This window comes from Helianthus annuus, chromosome 7 (genome assembly GCF_002127325.2).
Source record: "Helianthus annuus cultivar XRQ/B chromosome 7, HanXRQr2.0-SUNRISE, whole genome shotgun sequence".
In the NCBI taxonomy this organism is placed as follows: domain Eukaryota; kingdom Viridiplantae; phylum Streptophyta; class Magnoliopsida; order Asterales; family Asteraceae; genus Helianthus; species Helianthus annuus.
The window spans coordinates 146,627,053-146,647,179 of NC_035439.2; the positions used below are offsets into that span (position 1 = coordinate 146,627,053).

A 20,127-nucleotide genomic window follows, 5' to 3' on the forward strand; every position below is an offset into this window, starting at 1 on the left:
TTGCTTTATTCGATGTATAAGCTATTTTTTTACAAATCTACAATCACCATATATAATTTTTCTTTTAAATCTGTATTTAACTATTTACCATATATAATTTTTTTTTTTAAATGAGGCCCAAGCTCTAGCTTAGTTAGTAAGATATGGAAGCCGCCCTGTTACAAGCCACAACCATTTCTTAATAAAAAAATATATTATAAACTCATAATCATGTAAAGTCTATGAGTATTTACATATCAAATGGGACAACAACTAGAAGAAAAATAATCTTAACAAACCCAAATAAAATATCTGTTTTGGATATTAAATTGTTTAACAAAGCATCTTTTCTTTTCATTTTCACTGTCATTGAACAATAAAATTATACGGCATGGTTCTAACACCAACTATGTATACCTTTCGGTTGACCATAAAAAACAAATTAAAAAATAAATAAATAAAAAAATAAACATCAATATGGGGATATGTAATTACGGCACGGTTGTTCTGCATTTAAATCCAAAGTCTTATCAGATTTTTTTGGCACCCACCTAAACACCTTATTTGTTCTAAGTTTGTTACGATTCTTCAATGATTTCAAACAGAAGAAAAGTAGAAAAACCTGTGATCAAATGAGTTATTCAAGTTATTCAATCTGATTTTTATAGCTTCAAATGGTTTGGTATGTCTTTAAGCTTTGTTTTTACCTTTAAATTCATCTTTTTTTTTATGGTTTGTTTATTTATTTTTTTTTTTACGATTTTGTTTAATTTTGAAGCAATTTGTGTGGGTTTTATGGGTTTAATTTATTTGCTCTGTTTTATGAATTTTGTGATTTTGTTGAGTTCTAAATTTTGGGGTATAAATCATGGCTGTGAAGTTAAAGATTTTGTTTAATTTTGTGAGTTTTTGAATCAATTTATTTGGGTTTAATGGGTTAATTTATTTGCTCTGTTTCAGAATTTTGTGATTTTGTTTTAAATTTAGGATTTAAATCATGGCTATCAAGTTTATGATTTTGTTCAATTTTATGTTTTTATAAATAAAGTTTTCACAACATTTTAGCTTTAAATTCATCTGTTTTTTTTTCTGGGTTTTTGAATCAGTAAATTTGAGTTTTAATGGGTTAATTTATTTGCTCTGTTTCAGAATTTTGTGATTTTGTTTTAAATTTCAGGATTTAAATCATGGTTATGAAGTTTATGATTTTGTTCAATTTTGTGTTTTTATAAATCGAGTTTTCACAACATTTTAGCTTTAAATTTTAAATTCATCTTTTTTTTTTCTGGGTTTTTGAATCAGTAAATTTGGGTTTTAATGGGTTAAATGTATTGCTCTGTTTCACAAGTGATTGTTATAAATATTGGTTATGAAGTTTATGATTTTGTTTAATTTTGTGTTTTTATGGTTTGAATGTTAACATAATTTTTATGAACAATTTTGCAGAAAGATCAAAAACATGGAGGATGGAAAGATTACAGCGTTAGATAATTTAGCAACACCTTCGTATTTGGTCGTCGCTTTAGCGGTCAATGGAAGTAAGAAAAACAAATATGTTGTTAAATGGGCATTGGATAAGTTTGTTCCAGAGGGTATGCTTCTGTTCAGATTGTTCTTCATTCGACCGAAAATCACCAGAATTCCGACACCAAGTGAGTTTCCTAATAAAGGTTGGTTATTGTTTCATATGATATTAAGTTCTATGTTAGATGGAAAATTCAGCCTTTTTTTTTGTTTTTTTTTTTGCAGTGGGTTTGGTTCCAGTTTCACAAGTGCGAGAGGATTTGGTGATTGCTTACAGGAAGGAAGTCGAATGCGAGACGTACGAAAAACTCCTTCCTTTCAAGAACATGTGTGCTACGAGAAAGGTTTGAGCTTTTATACTTTCTTGATTATTATTAAATTCGGTAAATGATGCACAGCAGAAACACAAAAGATAAATATTAACTTTTTGAGAGGAAAATTGGAATATTATTAAATGCCTTAAACCATTAAATCATGTGTCTTTTCATAGGGAAAATCTATTTTTTGGCATGTTCGGCTTTTCAATTTGAAGCTGACATGCTAGGATTGAAATTAAATTGCTTTTTAGAGTTAAAATGAAATAAATGAAAATTGCTAATTTTAGAGAAAAACTTTTAACAGCCTATGGTGATTTGTCACAACATCCGACTTGTTGAGACATCATCATCGTCATACTCAGTAAATTCCACCAATAGCAAAGCAAAGATAGGGTCCAAGGAGGGTAAGATATAGACAGCCTTACCTCTATCCTGTAGGAATAAATAGACTGCTTCCAGTGAGACCCCCGACTCGATAGTAGTTTTGCATCAAGCCTTGGACATAAGGCACATAACACTCAGCAATCGGGACAAAGACCGATTAGTGCATGTACCCTTTTGTCTTTCAGCTATCAACGCCACCACATGATGCCTGATTAACCGTCCTCAGCTTTTAACGTTATTTTCACGAAATTAGTAAAATAACATTAAAATTAGTGCACTTTCAGCTATCCGACCTGTTGAGACGTTTTCATCTATTGCTTTTCGGCCTCTTAACTTCGAATAGAGTGAAAAGTTATGTCAGTTTTAAGTTGGTATATATATATATATATTTTTTTGAGTGTAGGTGGAGGTAGATATCGTGCAAATTGAATCAGATGATGTTGTAGATGCAATAAAACAAGAAATTATAAAACACAAGATTAATAAACTAGTAATTGGAGCTTCATCAAAAGGCATATTCTCAAGGTACCACACTCTTTCTATTCTTTTGTTTTCATCACATGTGTAGTTGTTTATTTTTAGATGTTTTTTGGTGCGTTAGGGGGCAGAATTTGTCGTCAAGAATCTCTGAAAGCATTCCGAGCTTTTGTACGGTTTATGTTATTTCAAAAGGGGTATTATCTTCACTCAGGGCTGCTGATTCGGAAACCATTGGATCCAGTAAAGATGACAGCAATAGTAGTGATTCAAGCTCGGTCACCAGTTCTTCATTTCTAACCCCAAGCTCCCGAACAGGTACCGTTTGACTTTTCCGGTTTAAGTGACTAATTTTCTACTTCCACATTCCATATGAATTCTTCGGACGAGTTTAGAAATATTTGTGACCCGTTAAAGACTGCGACAAAGTACTACAAACCACAAAAAGATATGGTGTGGGGTGCAAACGAGCTGAGCCGAGCTCGAGCTCGACCAGGCTCGAGCTCGAGCATGTTTAACTTATGAAAGCTCGAGCTCGGCTCGATTCGAGCTTTACTTCTAAAGCTCGAGCTCGGCTCGAAGGTAATTTTTGAAGCTCGAGCTCGGCTCGGGCTCGGGCTCGACTCGTTTAGTATTAATTAATTAATTTTTATTAATTATAATTATTGTTATATATATAATTTAGTTATTTTTTTATATTTATATAAATGGTAAATATTATTATAAATATATGTTTAATATATTAATTAATAAAAAGTATATAAAAAGAAAGCTCGATAAGCGAAGCTCGGGCTCGTTTACTAAACGAGCTTGTTTTTAGGCTCGGGCTCGAGCTCGAGCTCAAGCTCGGCTCATTCGAGCTTTTTTTCGAGCCGAGCTCGAGTAGCTCGCGAGTAGCTCGGCTCGTTTACAGGCCTAGTGTTAAATATAAAATATGAACCAAACTCCATGCCAATTTTGCTATAAAAATTTACAGGTTTGACATCGAAAGTCAAAAGTGGTTTTGATGGTGTTATTTTTTATGTATGACAGAATGGACAGACCAAGGCTCTGCTACATCTTATTCCCAATCCTTTTCAAATTCGCTACCAATGCAACGTTTTGAAGCACTTTCATCCATAAATCGTACCCTTCTAAAAAAAACTCCTTTAGAAAGTTCCGAAAATAAGTTTCTTGAAAGTTGTGAAGGAGACGATGCAACGGTTTCCAATGCCAGTAATCCTGATTATTTTAATGAAAATAGTATAGTTTCGAGCAGTAGAAGCTTCCGGACTGAAAGCCAGTCTTGGACATCTGATCAAGATTCAATACCAGATGCACCTTCAGAAATTGCACTAGAAAATCAACCAGAAATTCAGGTATTTTTCTGTCTTTTCGTCATTTATAAATGCGTTTTCATGTTCTTGTAATATCTATCCGTTGAAAAATTCGCCATTGCAGGATAATAGTATTAACTTTGAGCTGGAAAAACTGAGAGTTGAACTCAGGCATGTTCGCGGGATGTATGCAATTGCGCAAAGCGAGTCCCTTGATGCATCTCGAAAGGTAACTATCATTTTCTTCATCTTGACTTTTGAAGTCAAACATCGAATTTAAACTATATACGCTTATCCGCAGAATTTGTCATAAATTCAAGTCCATTTTGTATTTCTTAGTATAACTAGAACTTTGACCCATACCGCGTGCTGCGCCGGCAGCATCGCGTTGGTGACTGCGTTACATGCGCAATGATGTTGATATTAACGCGTGGTGCCCGCACATGAGATTACGCATTTTTTACTTTGTTACACACGTTACGCTCATGACATTAACGTCATTAGACATAGATAAATTATGAGTATAATGTCTTGGACGTAACTGTGTAAAGTTGTAAAAGTAATTTAGACAACGTTGTAAATAAGTAAAAGTAATTAAGACATTCAGACATCAACATGCCTCATAATGCTCCATTGCTGACTGGACCGCCACGTGGCGGATAACGCCCAAGGCAGAGGCGTCTCCGAGAATTCATGAACCCTGTTCGAGCTTGAAAAAATGGGCCCTTTCGTAATGTTTTTTATTATTATTTTTTAAAATCAAATGGGTATTCATCATCATCATACTCAGTAAATCGCACCAATAGCAAAGCTAAGGTAGGCTCTGAGGAGGGTAGATGTAGACAGCCTTACCTCTACCCCGTAGGAATAGAGAGGCTGCTTCCAGTGAGACCCCCGGCTCGATTGTAGTTTTGTATCAAGCCTTGGACCTAAGACACATAACACTCAAACAATCGGGACAGAGACTGATTGGTGCATGTACCCCCATGTCTTTCAGCTATCAACAGTCAACGTCACCACATGATGCATGATTAACCATCCGCCGCTTTTAACGTTATTTTCACGAAATTAGTAAAATAACGTTAAAGTTAGTACCATTTCACTCTTGCCCCCCGAGCGCCCACACATATCTATACTATATATGTGCATACCGCAAGCGGGGCATCAAATGGGTATTGGACTCACTAAACATAATGGCAATGGGCTAACTTCTAAACCATAAAAAATGTTTTGTAAATGGGTCTATCTTGGAGTTGGTATGGGTATACTATTTAAAAAATATAACTATATATATCGGATTTTTTTTAAAACACGTGCCCCTCGAAATCACGGGCCCTGTGCGGTGGTCCTCCCCGCACACCCTCATCACCGCCACTGGCCCAAGGGTGGGGGATTATGTTTCTTCACCACTACACATGGTCTTAGTTGTCACAAGATTCTCCAAATGATTTGGAAACTGCTTTAATTTTTTAAACTTAAATCTAGCCCAGTTGACTATAACAAAGTCAAATAATTCTAAAACTAAAACATACTGCTTTGTGTCAGCTGAATGATGTTCAGAAACTGCAACTAGAGGAATCAACTAAACTCAAAGATTTAGAGGTTAAAGAACAAGAAGCAAAATCATTAGCCGAAGAAGAGAAGAAGCAACACGAAGCCGCTAAAAGACTAGCTAAGTATGCAAAAGAATGCATCAGAAGAGAAGCTGCTCTAAGAAAAGAAGCAGAAGAGACGGCATTAAGAGATTCCCGAGATAAAGAAAAGTTTCAACATGCCATAACCGGAACTTCATTGCAGTACCAGGAGTTCACGTGGGAAGAAATTGAGGCTGCGTGTTCTTCGTTTTCTGAAGATCTTAAAATTGGAACCGGAGGAAATGGGACCGTATACAAATCAAGCTTTCATCATATGGTTGCTGCCGTCAAAGTTCTTCATTCTCAAGAAGCTCATAGAACCAAACAATTTCAACAAGAGGTATGGAGTGTATTACACGTGTTGAATAAAGAAAATATTTATACAAAAATTGCTTTAAACAACTCATAATCACGAAATTCTCAATTTCTTTCTTTGAAATTTATAGATTAACATATTAATTTTGATATAAATTTACACAATTTAAGATATCAGTATATCATTAATAATTATTTTTAATTATCTTTAGAGTTAACTTTCATTTTGCTCTCTGTGATTTGATCATTTTAACGGTTTTGCTCTAATAGTTTGAAAATAGTCATTTTCCTCCCTGATCTTTTGAGTTTGTCGCCAGTTTGCTCCCTAGCTCTAACTCAGTTAAAACATTCAATTAAAAGTAGGGGTATTTCGGTAGTTTACTCCCTGGCTCTAACTCAATTAAATCGTTTAGTTAAAAGTCGCGGTAGTCGTGGTCGGCAGGTGGTAGTTGCAAGTGGTGGTAGATGGTTGTGGATGGTGGTGGCCGGTAGAAAGAGTGGTTGGAAAGATGGGGATCAGAAAAGAATTACTTATATACATGTAAATAAACAAGTTATAGGTTATTTAGGTGAAAAGACTTACATGCCCTTCCTTTTATCTATAAAATTACCAAAATACCCTTCTACTGATTTTATTAAAGCTTTTCACTTTGATATCATGTTTTGTTTTTTTCTTTTGTGCAAGGAGTAGTGAAGTTTAACTTTTTTTTTAAATGATAACAAAATTTTTGTACAATGATGTTTGACGACTTCATTTATTTGTTTTTTCTTTTGGATCAGCTCCTTTATCATATCCGAATAATTAAATATGATTTTGCAGCTTGAAGTATTGAGCAGAATCCGGCATCCTCATTTGCTTATTCTAATCGGTGCGTGTGTGGATCATGGCTGTTTGGTTTACGAGTACATGGAAAACGGGAGTTTGGACGAGCGATTATTTCGCAAAAACGACACACCACCGATCCCATGGTTCGACCGGTTCCGTATCGTGTGGGAAGTAGCATCAGCTCTAAACTTCCTTCATAATGCGAAACCGAAATCCATCGTTCATCGTGACCTAAAACCAGCAAATATACTGCTTGATAAAAATCTCGTGAGCAAAATAGGGGACGTTGGTCTTTCAACAATGCTTCAATCGGACTTCTCTTCCACATCCACCATTTACAAAGACACGAGTCCAGCAGGAACCCTTTGTTACATCGATCCAGAGTATCAACGAACAGGATTAGTGTTTCCAAAATCCGATGTATACGCTCTTGGTATGGTGATTTTGCAGCTGCTGACCGCAAGACCAGCAATTGCAGTTACTCATGTGGTGGAAACAGCTCTTGAAAACGATGAGTTAGGCAGTGTGTTGGATCAAGATGCAGGCGAATGGCCGATTGATGAAGCGAAAGAGTTAGCATATTTGGGGTTGAGCTGCGCTGAGCTTCGAAGAAAAGATAGACCAGATTTGAAAAACAAGGTTCTTCCTGTATTGGAACGACTAAAAGTAGTCGCAGATGCAGCTCAAAGATCCACCTCCATGACGCGACCCACCCCTCCTAACCACTTCATATGCCCAATACGCAAGGTAATATTGTGACATTCTTTCTTTCAGTTTTTATCGAACAACACTAGTTTTTCAAAATATAATGATGTTTTGATCCAGGATGTTATGGTTGATCCATGTGTTGCTGCTGATGGCTATACGTACGATCGCAGGGCGATAGAGCAATGGCTTGAAGAGAGTGATAGCTCCCCGATGACTAATTTACCGTTGACGAGTAGGAGCTTAACGCCTAATTACACGCTTCTTTCGGCAATCATGGAGTGGAAATCAACCACCTAACCATTTGAGTGAGAATTTTGGATGCAACCTGATTTTTTTAGGATTGTTTTATGTACATTTGTTTGATTTATCTATATTTTATATGGACCTGTCTTGAACTTGAGTATGAAAATTTATAAAGTGTACATAGTTTTTTTTTGGAACGATGATATTATTATTAGAAAAAGGACCAGCGGGAAGCTGGTTTAACAATCACAAAGAAAGACATAACAAAACAACCCTACGAGAACCGAATAGAAACACAACAATAAACATAAGCTTTATGAAAAGCAGACTCGAGGGGAACTACACGAAGTTACCCATGAGCTGCTTTTTTATGGTTACTTAGAAAACGTATCACAATAATACTTCTGCATAACATCATAAACCTTATACCTTGATCAATTTCCTCAAGAGACGGAAATATATGATTCTCCATGATCTATTGAGCATTAATGAAACCACAATGCCCCAAAACCCGATAATAAATCCAAGCGCTATGCTAATAAATAAACCCCCAATCTACTTTGTGTGATCCACCGTCTTCTTTTTGGTCGCTTGTTGTATCAGGTTTGTCAACATGTACACAATCATCAGTTAGTGGAGCTCCACAAAGTTTGTTTCCAATGAAACTAGACTCATTGAGGCTTTGAATTTGTGTTCCTGTTGGAATTCTTCCTGTCAAATTGTTGTAGGACATGTTAAAGCTACTCAAGAAATTCAACTCTGACAAACTCATAGGAAGTTCCCCAGAAAGATTGTTTACTGATAAATCAACAGACTCAAGTGATTTCATGTTTCCTATCTTATTTGGGATCTTTCCTGTCAATTGATTTCTTGATAAATTCAATGATTTTAACTTGTGGAGGGTTGTGAGCTCACTAGGGATCTGCCCAGACAAATTGTTGCTCGAAAGGTCCAAAAGCGTGACTAGTCCTAGGATAGATCTATAAGTGTCTTCTCGTCCCTTCATCACCGATAAATCAGAAACAATATAAATACCAATGTCAAAATTGATTGATACTTGAACGTCTAAATTAGTTTCTTTGCCAGAAAACACACTAAAGTTGTTGAAGCATCTAGGAATATTTCCTGAGAGATTATTATGAGCGAGATCTAAGATTTGAACATGTGAAAGATAACAGAGATGGTCAGGAGTATTTCCATAAAAATTGTTGGCTCTAAGATTGAGAATTTTCAACATAGTGAGTTTTATTCCAATCCATGGTGGAATGATTCCTGCAAGATTATTTTTTTCAAGTTGAAGGACCTTTAAGCATGACAAATTTATTAGGGAAGAAGGTAATCTTCCTGAAAGTTTGTTCAAACTTATGTCTAAAATTTGCAATGAAGGTACAGACCCCAATGTTCTTGGAATCTCACCGGACAAATCATTAGCCTTTAAATATAAGATTACCAAGCTCGGCCACTTCTCCCAACAATCTGGAATAATACCCGACAACAGATTATATCCCAAACCAACATATGTGATCCTGTTCACATTGTTGGAACAAATCAAATTATGTAATGATCCCACAAAATGATTATTTGATAGTTCCAATGATATTGAAGATGAACCATTTGTGAGAGAAGGTAAAATTCCCCAAAAATTATTTGAATCCAAGTTAAGGACTTGGAGGTTGGAGCAATTCATTAAAGCCGCTGGAATTCCGCCATGTAGAATGTTGCCAGGAAGGGCGAGTACATTTAACATGGACAATGAACCAATCCCATCTGGGATCTTGCCAACCAGATTATTGTTACCCAACTCAAGGAAATGGAGGTTGGAGCAATTCGTTATGGTGGCCGGAATGTTCCCCGTGAAAGAGTTGTTATAAAGATATAGTTCTTGTAATCTAAAGAGACGCCCGATTTCATTTGGAATTCCGCCTTGTAGAATGTTGCTGGAAAGGGCGAGGAAGCTTAGCATGGACAATGAACCAATCCCATCTGGGATCTTGCCAACCAGATTATTGCTACCCAAGCTAAGGACTTGGAGGTTGGAGCAATTCGTTATGGTGGCCTGAATGTTTCCCGTGAAAGAGTTGTTATAAAGCCATAGTCCTTGTAATCTAAAGAGACGCCCGATTTCTGGAGGAATATCGCCTTGTAGATTGTTGTCATGAAGAGCGAGTTTGTTTAGCATGGACAATGAACCAATCCCATCTGGGATCTGGCCGACCAGATTATTGAGACCCAAGTCAAGTTCTTGGAGGTTGGAGCAATTCGTTATGGTGGATAGAATGTTTCCCGTGAAAGAGTTGTTATGAAGGTCGAGTGTGTTTAGCATGGACAATGAACCAATCCCATCTGGGATCTTGCCGACCAGATTATTGCTACCCAAGCTAAGGACTTGGAGGTTGGAGCAATTCGTTATGGTGGCCGGAATGTTTCCGGTGAAAGAGTTGTTATAAAGATATAGTTCTTGTAATCTAAAGAGACGCCCGATTTCATTTGGGATCTTGCCGACTAGATTATTGAAACCCAACTTAAGGAATTGGAGGTTGGAGCAGTTCATTATGGTGGCTGGAATGTTTCCTGTGAAAGAGTTGTAAACGAGATGTAGTTGTCGTAATTGTAGGTCCCTGTTTCGCGGAGGATTAAGAACCTAAACCTTGTTATACAAACCTACTAGCGAGTGCGGAATCCAAGCTAGCAAGCAAACCGAGTTAGTAGCAAGTAGAGAAACAAACACACAAGTTCACCGATTAACACAACTTGTATTAATGCAATGAGGGTTCGGTTACAAGCTCAATGTTTACAGAAGTGTTCTATAAACTCTCTAAGGTGTGTGTGTGAGTTCTGGACAGAAAGCTCTCAATTCTCTCTATCTCTCGGAAGTGCAAATGGCAGAACTCTCTCACACTCAACACATGCATGGGTATATATACCCAGCTCAGCAGGTCTGGATCGAAGGATCCGAAAGATGGTCCGAAGGATCATCTTTCGGAAACAATGCTTTTGAAGGATAAGCAGGAACCTCGAAGGATGAACCTTCGAGGTCTACCATTCGAAGCATATCTTTCGAGCACCTCGAAGGATCAACAGTATCCTTCGAGGTTATCCTTCGATCAGAACATCTTCCAACATATCAACTGTTGTCCAAGTCAAACCGGAGGATGGTTGACTTGGTCAACTTACAACACAAATCAGGACATCGTTTATATCAGACCGAATACAGACAAAGTACAGACACAAGTGCACCAACAAACTCCCCCTTGGCTGTAGCTTTGTCTTTGTCTTCCAATAAATGTAGACTCGTCTCGAACTTCGACAGTCTTTGGTCTTCGAGTTCTCAAACTCTGATGTCCTTTCACGTCTTCAAAGTCGGAGGATCTTCAAAGTCTTCACGTCTTGAAAGCAGAGAGTGTATCAACAAACTACCCGTATCATGTAGGAAGTGTGTTGACAAACTCCCCCTTATCATAAGCTCCCCCTTGAGTTATGCTCGTAAAAAGACTTTATCTTTATGAAGTGAGATCCTTGTGGTGCTGATGATGGCCAGCGGCAACTCGAACATCTTCATCAGTTGAGCGCCTTCTCGTGGTGTCTTCATTCCAAAGCTTGTCATCGACCATGTTCTCCGAGCCTTTAGAATCTGCACATGCAAGAAATCTAAACGCATAATGAGAACAACTGCTTGGAATATAGTATAAACAAATGACACACGAGTGACCATGTCACAATCAAACACCGTCCGACAGTTTGAAAGTTTAATAAATTTATCAATTTCAATTTTTAACTTTCAAAACTTTGCAAATTTTGACCGTTTATGAAGGTTTAGTCAGTTCGGTTTTCAGTCAGGTTTCAGGCAACGAAGACTTGAGCTCCAACATCGTACGATCGAAAATAAAGTAGAAAGAAAATCTTTTTGGCTTTTATAAAGTTTATATTAAAACAAGCCTAAAATCTTTTTGGTATTTTTGAAATTAAAAGACAACAATTTAAAATCCTTTGAGTGTTATCAAACGACATCACCGCTAATGTCGTGCTGATATGCACCAAACGACGAAACTGTTTAAAAGAAATAATAAAAGTTAAGCAGAAAATAACTATATATAGACATTCTTTTTGCGAGTATCGAGGGTAAGAGAATCATATCAGTGTACGGTCATGCCAAAACACTCTTGTTGTTCAGTTAGTTAACATTAAGATAAGCATCCTATAACAATTATCGGTATTGTTGTCCACTTAAGCTCAACTTATCAGATGTAATCATGGCGAGGGGATACGTTAAGGTATGGTTTATACTTACCGACCGGTGTTCATCCACATCACGACACATTCCCGTATCAAGGTATGCACGAGAGTTCATCTTACCGGTGAGTATACCGATTATCATCTGTTTGACCGTATAAATTGTGAGATACTCACTTATTTTGAATTGAAAACAAGCCCTATGTGATATAATCACTTATTGATGAGGAACTTGATTTTCGTATGCATGAGGGCACAGGTGCAAGTCCGTGAACAGGTCAGTACTTTCGTACAGCAGAGAGACGAACTTGACACCCGGAAAAATGTGATATTTTATCACTTATTTAGTTTGGACATGTGATTGTTTATCACTTATTGAGGTCGAATGCAGTATGCAATATGTACACGTATGTATAGTATCATGGAAGATCTTAGACTTAGTCTATTTATAGAAGCAACCATGATACCCAGATGATAAGCAGCATAAAGACCGAATATCTCAGAACCTCGGCAATCTATCAAACGAAATTTCGGTACTAAGACCATATGCCAATGAATGGTTCCCACCTAGTCTTCAGTCGATTAAGATTTATATCACCCTGCACACTTTAAAATGATTGTGAGCCTACCGATACATCTTTTATAGAGCTGCTTATCGTTTTTCATTTAAGGTTTAAAGAGGTTTGGATAGACCACTGATGTACTATCATTTTCTCTTTTGCTCTCCAGGAAACTCATTTTTGTTTTTCTATTGTTTTTGTGGTTTTGAAATTTTTCGATGTTTTTGGATTTTCTGATTTTTGGATTTACTCCCCCTAAAATCAATAAACTAAGACAAATTTAAAAACACAAAGATATTTACAAAAATGATTTTCCGATGTTGGTTTACTCTTGCTTGACCTTAATGCCGTTTACCAATAATAAAAAGTCAAATCTTGATTTGTCAAAAGCTTTGGTAAATAAGTCGGCACGTTGGTCATCGGTGTGGACCTTAACAACATCGATTAGCCTTTTCTCAAAGCAATCACGTATGAAGTGATATTTGATTTCGATGTGTTTGGTCTTTGAATGCTGCACAGGATTTCTAGTGATATCTAAAGCAGCAGAATTATCAACGTAAATAGGAGTAGTTAGGAATTCAAAACCGTAGTCCCGCATTTGTTGTTGGATCCAAAGAACTTGGGAGCAACAACTTGAGGCAGCAATGTATTCAGCTTCGCATGTTGATGTAGCTACACACGTCTGCTTCTTGCACTGCCATGTAACTAGGCGATTTCCTAAGAACTGACATCCAGCCGTTGTGGATTTACCGTCGATTTTACATCCGCCAAAATCAGAATCACTGAATGCGACCAAGTCAAAGTTATTATCCCTAGGATACCACAGACCGGTGTCAGGGTAAGCCTTCAAATAACGAAAAATCCTTTTGACAGCAGCAAGATGTGAGGCCTTCGGATTAACTTGATATCTGGCAAGCAGGCACGTCGGGTACATTATGTCTGGCCTTGATGCTGTGAGGTACATGAGAGATCCGATCATGGCGCGATAGATAGAAGGGCTAACAGCTTCTCCCTTCAAGTCTGGAGTAATTCCGTGATTAGTTGGCAATGGGGTACCAATGGGCGTTGCATCCGACATCTGGAACCGGCTCAAGATGTCACCAACATATTTAGTCTGATGGATGAATATCCCAGACTCCGTTTGTTGTACTTGTAGGCCCAAGAAGAAAGTCATTTCCCCCATAGCACTCATCTCGAATTTATCCTGCATAATGCGCTCGAATTCCCTACACAAGACATCATTAGTAGAACCAAAAATAATGTCATCAACGTATACCTGTACCAGAAGAAGATCTCCATCTTGTTCCTTGATGAAAAGAGTACAGTCGATAAGACCTCTACGAAAACCGTTCTCCAGCAGATAGTGTGATAAGGTTGCATACCAAGCTCGTGGTGCTTGATGAAGACCATAAAGAGCTTTGTTGAGCAACCAAACCCGATCGGGATGGATAGGATCTTCAAAACCTGGAGGCTGTTCAACGTACACCTCTTCTTCAACCACACCATGTAAAAATGCACTTTTCACGTCCATCTGATAAACCTTGAATCCTTTGAAGGACGCATAGGCTAGAAAGATTCGAATTGCTTCGAGACGTGCCACTGGTGCATACACTTCGTTGTAGTCGATCCCTTCAATCTGACGAAAACCCTGAACGACTAAACGAGCTTTGTTTCGGATAACGACTCCGCGGTCATCCTTTTTGCATTTGAAAACCCAACGGGTACCAATCTTCTTGTATCCAGCAGGTTTCTCTACTAGTTTCCAGACACCCAGCTTCTGGAATTGTTGCAGTTCTTCCTGCATTGCTTCAACCCAAGCATTATCTTTCAAGGCTTCTTTCCACGTTCTTGGTTCTTCTTGTGAGACATAACACGCGAAGGACCAGTCGTTTTGTTGCCCGGATTCTCGAATAGCTGCATACAAGCCTGCATTGTTGTTGTTTCGCAACATGTTTCTTGTTTGTACGCCACTTTGCACATTTCCAATGATGTTTTGTTGAGGATGGGTATTATGAATCCTTGTTTCTGGATTATCTGGAACTGGAACATTTATACCCAGGTTGTTAAGATTAAGATCAACAACCAATTCAAGACCCGGAATTGACGAAGAGGATGATGCAGTAGCCTCAGCTGTTCTATGGGCATCCACTGGAGGAGTACCCTCTGAAGTACCATGAACTGCTGTTGTAGGAGCTTCTTGATCTGCATCTAGAAATTCATCATCCTCTGAAGATTCGTTCAATTCGTTTGCATCATGAAAATCCTCATTGTTGAGAGTATTATTGTTCACCGAAGAAGATGGTTCTTGATTCACAAGAATTGGACGAACCACCGGTGAAACTGTTGCATTGTCACTCTCGAAAAACATCCTTGCCGCAGCACTTTCTTCAACGGCTTCAACATTGATCGAATTGAAAAAGTCATCGTACTCAAACATCCAAGGCTGACCAGGACATTTGACTGGCAAGGTGTGCCTTTGTACTCTGACCTCAGACCATTCCTCGACCCTTTTAGTCTCTAGATTCCAGACTCGTAAGTTAGGGGTGGCATACCCAAGAAAGTACCCATCAATTGCTTTTGCCCCAAACTTTCCATTAGGATCGATGATTGTGCATGGAGCTCCAAACGGTTCAAGATAAGACAAATCTGGTTTCCGTTTTTGAAGAAGCTCAAAGCAGGTCTTATTGTGCCTTTTGACTGTAAGGACTCGGTTCAATGTATAACATGCAGAGGCCACAGCTTCAGTCCAGAATGGAATGGGCAACTGCGACTCTACCAACATAGTCCTAGCAGTCTCGATCAATGTGCGGTTCTTACGTTCAGCGACGCCATTCTGTTGAGGAGTATAAGCTGCACTAAACTCATGAAGAATACCCTTTGAAGTGCAAAACTCCGCCATGGCATGATTTTTAAATTCAGTACCATTGTCGCTACGTATCCGCCTAACCTTTAACTTATACAAATTCTCAATCTGAATGATCAAGTTTTTGATAATATCAAAGGTTTCACTCTTGTGTGCCATGAACGCCACCCAAGAAAATCTTGAATAATCATCAGTTATCACGAGGCAGTATTGATCATTTCGAATACTCTTGTGCTTGACAGGACCGAACAAATCCATGTGCAAACGTTCAAGAGGAACTGCCACCGTGTTGATCTTCTTTGTAGGGTGTCGTTTCTTCGTTTGTTTTCCTTTCTGGCACGAAACACAGACGTCTTGAAGATGGAAATTTTTAAGAGGAACACCATTCACCAACTCATTTGATACCAAATGATTCATTTTGCGTAAGTGAATGTGACCCATTCGCCTGTGCCAAGAGATAGAGTCTTTTTCTGTGGCTTTGGAAACGAAACAAGTTGCTTGTGCAGACGTAGTAATAGCTTGGCTCATATCAAGGACGTACAAATCATTTATCCTTGGAGCTGACAAGAGAATCCATTCTTTTGGAATTTTGAAGCCGGGTTTCAGCACATAACATCCATTAGCATCAAAGTGTACTGAAAATTGCTTGTCACAAATTTGAGAAACACTAAGAAGATTGTGATCAAGTTGTTGCACAAAGTTGATCTTGTCAAAGCTGACAATCCCGTTGGATATCATTCCTTCACCCGTAATATAACCACCCTTATCTCCAGCAAAAGCAACATAACCTCCTCTAATAGATTTGACGTCGTAGAGAAGCTTCATGTCGCCTGTCATGTGCCTGGATGCCACACTATCAACAATCCAATGACTACTGATAGTTCCTCCTGGAACACCCTGCACATGAACTCAAATGATTAGTTGGAGATGGGGACCCAAGCCATTGTGGTCTTGGGTCTCCCATTTTCATCAATAACAATAACTTCTTGTCTTTGATGATTGGTGAATTGTGATGTTCCCCCTGATTCATTAACCGTTTTTGGTTTCCAGGTCTGTTTTGTTTTACCAGTGTCATTCTTTAAAATTTTAACTTCATGACTGTCTGAAGTTTTTGAATTGTCTGGTTTTACAGAAACAGCTGTTTTGTTAACCAAATCGGTCTTAATCGCCTTTTCAATTTTCTTGACCTGTTGGCGTCTCTGTTTCATTTCCCTTTCTTTTACAAGTCGGGGATCTTGTTTTGCAGGAACAGATCGCTTACGGTCATTTTGGTCACGGGGAACATCAACTTTTTCTTTTTGTTTATGAAGATATGGACAATTTCGAATTAAATGTCCAATTGTTCCACACTCAAAACATGATCTTCGTTCAACAAACCCCGAAGTATCATGTGATCGTTTAGCCGATGATGTTGAACTTTGTGAACCCGAGGTACTAGGCTTTGAGCTGGTTTGTTCATTTCTTTTCAGAACAGTAGCTTTCTTGTCAAAATCTAAGTTAGATTTATTTTCAAACGTTTCAATTTTGTCCGTTCCCGTCGATTTCACAAAGTTTACATTCTTGTTTTTCTTCCGATTCGGCTTCTTTTGAGTTTGAGCCGGTGATTTTGCTTTTGGCTTGGTGTGATTTTGCTGTTTCTGCACTGTTGGTAATTTCTTGTTGCCATACTGTTTTCGAATTTCGTCCTTTGGAATAGGAGGACACTGTGTAACTGTAACACGTGGTCCTGTCTTTCCCAAAAACTTACTAGTCGAATTCTCAAAGACTTTACTGATTAAGGATTGATTAACATTCTTAATAGGAAAATCTTTGTCTGAATAAATTTTATCATCACCAACAAGAGTGTACAGCAAATTCACACTCTCCGACTCTTCTGCAGACGAGGACTCAATTGCAACAGTCTTAGCAGGTTTAGCAGGAGGATCACATAGAATGTGATTCTCGAGAGGTATGTCCTCATTTTTGACTACCGCATCAGACTTTGCTGGGACAGCATCATCAGATTCATCATCAGAAGAATCAGCATCCTCAGTAATGATTGGAGGATCCTGATTCAGTTCAGCAGAAGACACACATGTATCTGCTGATACATCTGAATTGGATGACACATCTTTCTTATATCCGAGTCCTGTTGCAAACTCCTTAACATCTAGAGGCACAGTAGGTTCAAAGAATACCCTGTCCTCTTCATCAGGCATGGCGTCATAATTGTGTCTCACTGGAGGTGGACATTTCTTGTAGCCTATGCATGTGACATCTCTCTTTTCCTTCTGAACGTCAATGATGTGATCTAACACATAGCTAGAGCTCAAATAACTGTCTAGCTTGAGTTTGATCGCATCACTTTCGGTTTTCACACAAGCCATCTCTTTTTGCAATGTTTCAAGACGAGAGATATACAAATTAATGTCCGTCTGTTTTCTTGAAACCATTTTAGTCAATTCAGTTTTATCTTTCTTTAATGTTTCAATCATTGACTTAAATTCTTTTTCATGGTTTTCATGAAACATGTTGGCTTCTGTGCATTTTGAGAGATCCACAGTCAATTTCTGATTGTGGATGAATGTCACATCATATTTCTCTTGCAAATCCTCATGCTTGTTTTGCAAGTCACACCACTCAGCACTCAAGGAACTATGTTTGTCTTGCAAGTCAAACAAACTAGCTTGTAAAGCATTATGTTTGGCTTGCAACTCAGACATGTTTCCTTCCAAATCAGCACACCTAGCATGCAATCTATCACATTCATCACAATTAATAGCAGTGGGTTCATCGACACATACCTGACTTGATGAACCGTCGACATTAGCCATAAAGGCTGAATGGAGAGAAGACGAAGTATAAGCAGCTTGATCCACCAGAATAGATCTTCTTTGAGTTTCTGCTGCAGCTTCCTCCAAGAGTTCATCAATATCTGCATCGATTGCTGCATTCGATGTCTCACCCACATAATCATCACCAGAATTGGATGATTCTTCATCAGCACTCCTGCTATAACCAGAAGAGTCTTCATCTTCAGACAATTCACCACCACTGGCAGAAGATTCTCTACCACTGGTGTGAGCTAGCTCCTTCACAATCTGAGCAAAACATGCTGTTTCATCAGGAGCATCACCACCCAACTGGATTGACCAGTCACAACCTTCATCCACCTGAACTGCAAGTGCTCGATTGGTTTGGTTATTTGCAGGCACCAATGAACGCTCATTGTTTCTGTTCTGATTCTGCTGGTTGCCTCGGTTTCTGAAGGGATTTTGATTCCCGTGCTGTGCTGGCTTTGTACATTCCCTTTTAAAGTGGCCCCGTTCACCACAGTTGAAGCATTTAACAGCCTGCTTATCGAACCCATACTTGGTGTCACGCTTACTTTCCAAGCTGGTTCTGCCAGTACTTTCCATCCAATCCTTTGCTCTTCTCACAGCACTTGCAAAGGCCCACTTGATATCCATCAAGTCCATCTCTTCCTTATCAATCTGCCTGTAATCTTCTTGTGTCAGATTAATGTTTCCAATCTGACCTTCTATCAACCCACAGTACGCGCTCACTACAGTGTTAAGCAGCTCCATGTGTTCCTTAGCTACTTCTACACTGATTTTAGAAAAACTTGAAGTGTCAAGCTGTACTGTATTTGACTTTGATTGTTGACCTGCAGCAGATGATGTTCCTCCATAACACGCATATTGTGGTTGTTGAGCAGGAGGAGGAGGAGGTGGTTGTATTGGATTTCCATACAGATCTGTGGTTGGAGGCGGCTTTACAGGAACTTGCACTGGATTGCCATACATATCCGTGCTTGTGACAAATGCCGTTTGAAGTGGAGCATGTGAACCGGCTTTTGCAGATGAAGTAGTGGAGGTGCCATAATACATCTCTGGATTCTGTGGCACTGCAACTCTCTTTGCCTTCAACGTTTCTTCCTGATCCTTGTTCTCCAGAAGCTGCACGAAATCGTTGATATTTGTAGTTTTCAACGTTCCGTTGTACTTCAATATTTCCAGGAAGTTATTCCATTGAGGAGGCAATGCATCAGCAAACTTCTTTACCACCTCTGTTGGAGTCGTTGTGACTTCAAAGTTTGTCAGCTCAGTAAGCAGGTGATAGAAACGGCTTGTCATATCTCCCAAGGACTCTTTATCCATACATGTGAAGCCATCGAATTCTTTCTTCAGTAGATCTCGTCGTAGTTGACGTGTGGCTTCATTACCTACTCCTCTTGTCTTCAATGCATCCCACAGCTTCTTCGTAGTCTTGAAACTGACGAACTGATGATAAATATCCTTGCTCAGTGCTTGAGTAAGAATAGCGTATGCTTTCTTTTCTAAGTCATACGTCTTCTTTTGATCTTCAGGAAGATCGGCAAATGTAGCTGTAGAAGAAGCAGCCACCTCGATAGTTTGATCGAATTCCGTAGTGAACCGCAACCATAATTCTGTATTTTGACCAAGAATGTATGTATGGAAACGATCAACCCATCCCGGATATTCATTAAGATGCATCAACTTTGGAGGCCTGTTCAAACTTCCGGTTTCACTTTCGCTTAGTAGAAGACTTTGAATACTCGGAGTTTGATTTGAAACAAACGCCCATTGACCAGCTTGAGTGGCATTTGTTTGTGAGGATGTAGATACTGGAGATTCGGCCCAAGATGGAGATTGACTGGTATTCATGTATTTTCCACTGTCTGGAGCCGGACTTCCCCACCAACTCGGATTCATGATAGATAAGCAAAATAAATGCTAATTAAGAATGAT

At 38.6% G+C, this 20,127-nt stretch overlaps 2 protein-coding genes across 5 annotated transcripts; one reads left to right on the forward strand and one right to left on the reverse strand.

The window, feature by feature from the left end:
• The first annotated feature begins 233 nt into the window (after window positions 1-233).
• On the forward strand, window positions 234-7,920 carry LOC110869152 (U-box domain-containing protein 35). Of its 4 annotated transcripts, none has more exons than XM_022118441.2 (10): window positions 234-661; window positions 1,426-1,649; window positions 1,729-1,847; window positions 2,608-2,729; window positions 2,806-2,999; window positions 3,714-4,039; window positions 4,122-4,226; window positions 5,543-5,971; window positions 6,767-7,519; window positions 7,598-7,920. In XM_022118441.2, exons 2-10 carry the CDS (start codon window positions 1,439-1,441, stop codon window positions 7,775-7,777), a joined length of 2,439 nt encoding a protein of 812 aa, XP_021974133.1. In that variant the 5' UTR covers window positions 234-661; window positions 1,426-1,438; the 3' UTR covers window positions 7,778-7,920. The 4 variants fall into 4 exon arrangements, with proteins under 4 accessions (XP_021974133.1, XP_035831306.1, XP_021974134.1 ...); XM_035975413.1 differs by having other exon boundaries at window positions 2,896-2,999; XM_022118442.2 differs by having other exon boundaries at window positions 505-661; window positions 1,426-1,631.
• Window positions 7,921-8,258: 338 nt separating this feature from the next.
• Window positions 8,259-10,274, reverse strand: LOC110867194 (LRR receptor-like serine/threonine-protein kinase GSO1). Its single transcript, XM_022116324.1, has one exon. The coding sequence runs from the start codon at window positions 10,272-10,274 to the stop codon at window positions 8,259-8,261; it is 2,016 nt and encodes a 671-aa protein (XP_021972016.1).
• Between the last annotated feature and the right edge of the window lie 9,853 nt (window positions 10,275-20,127).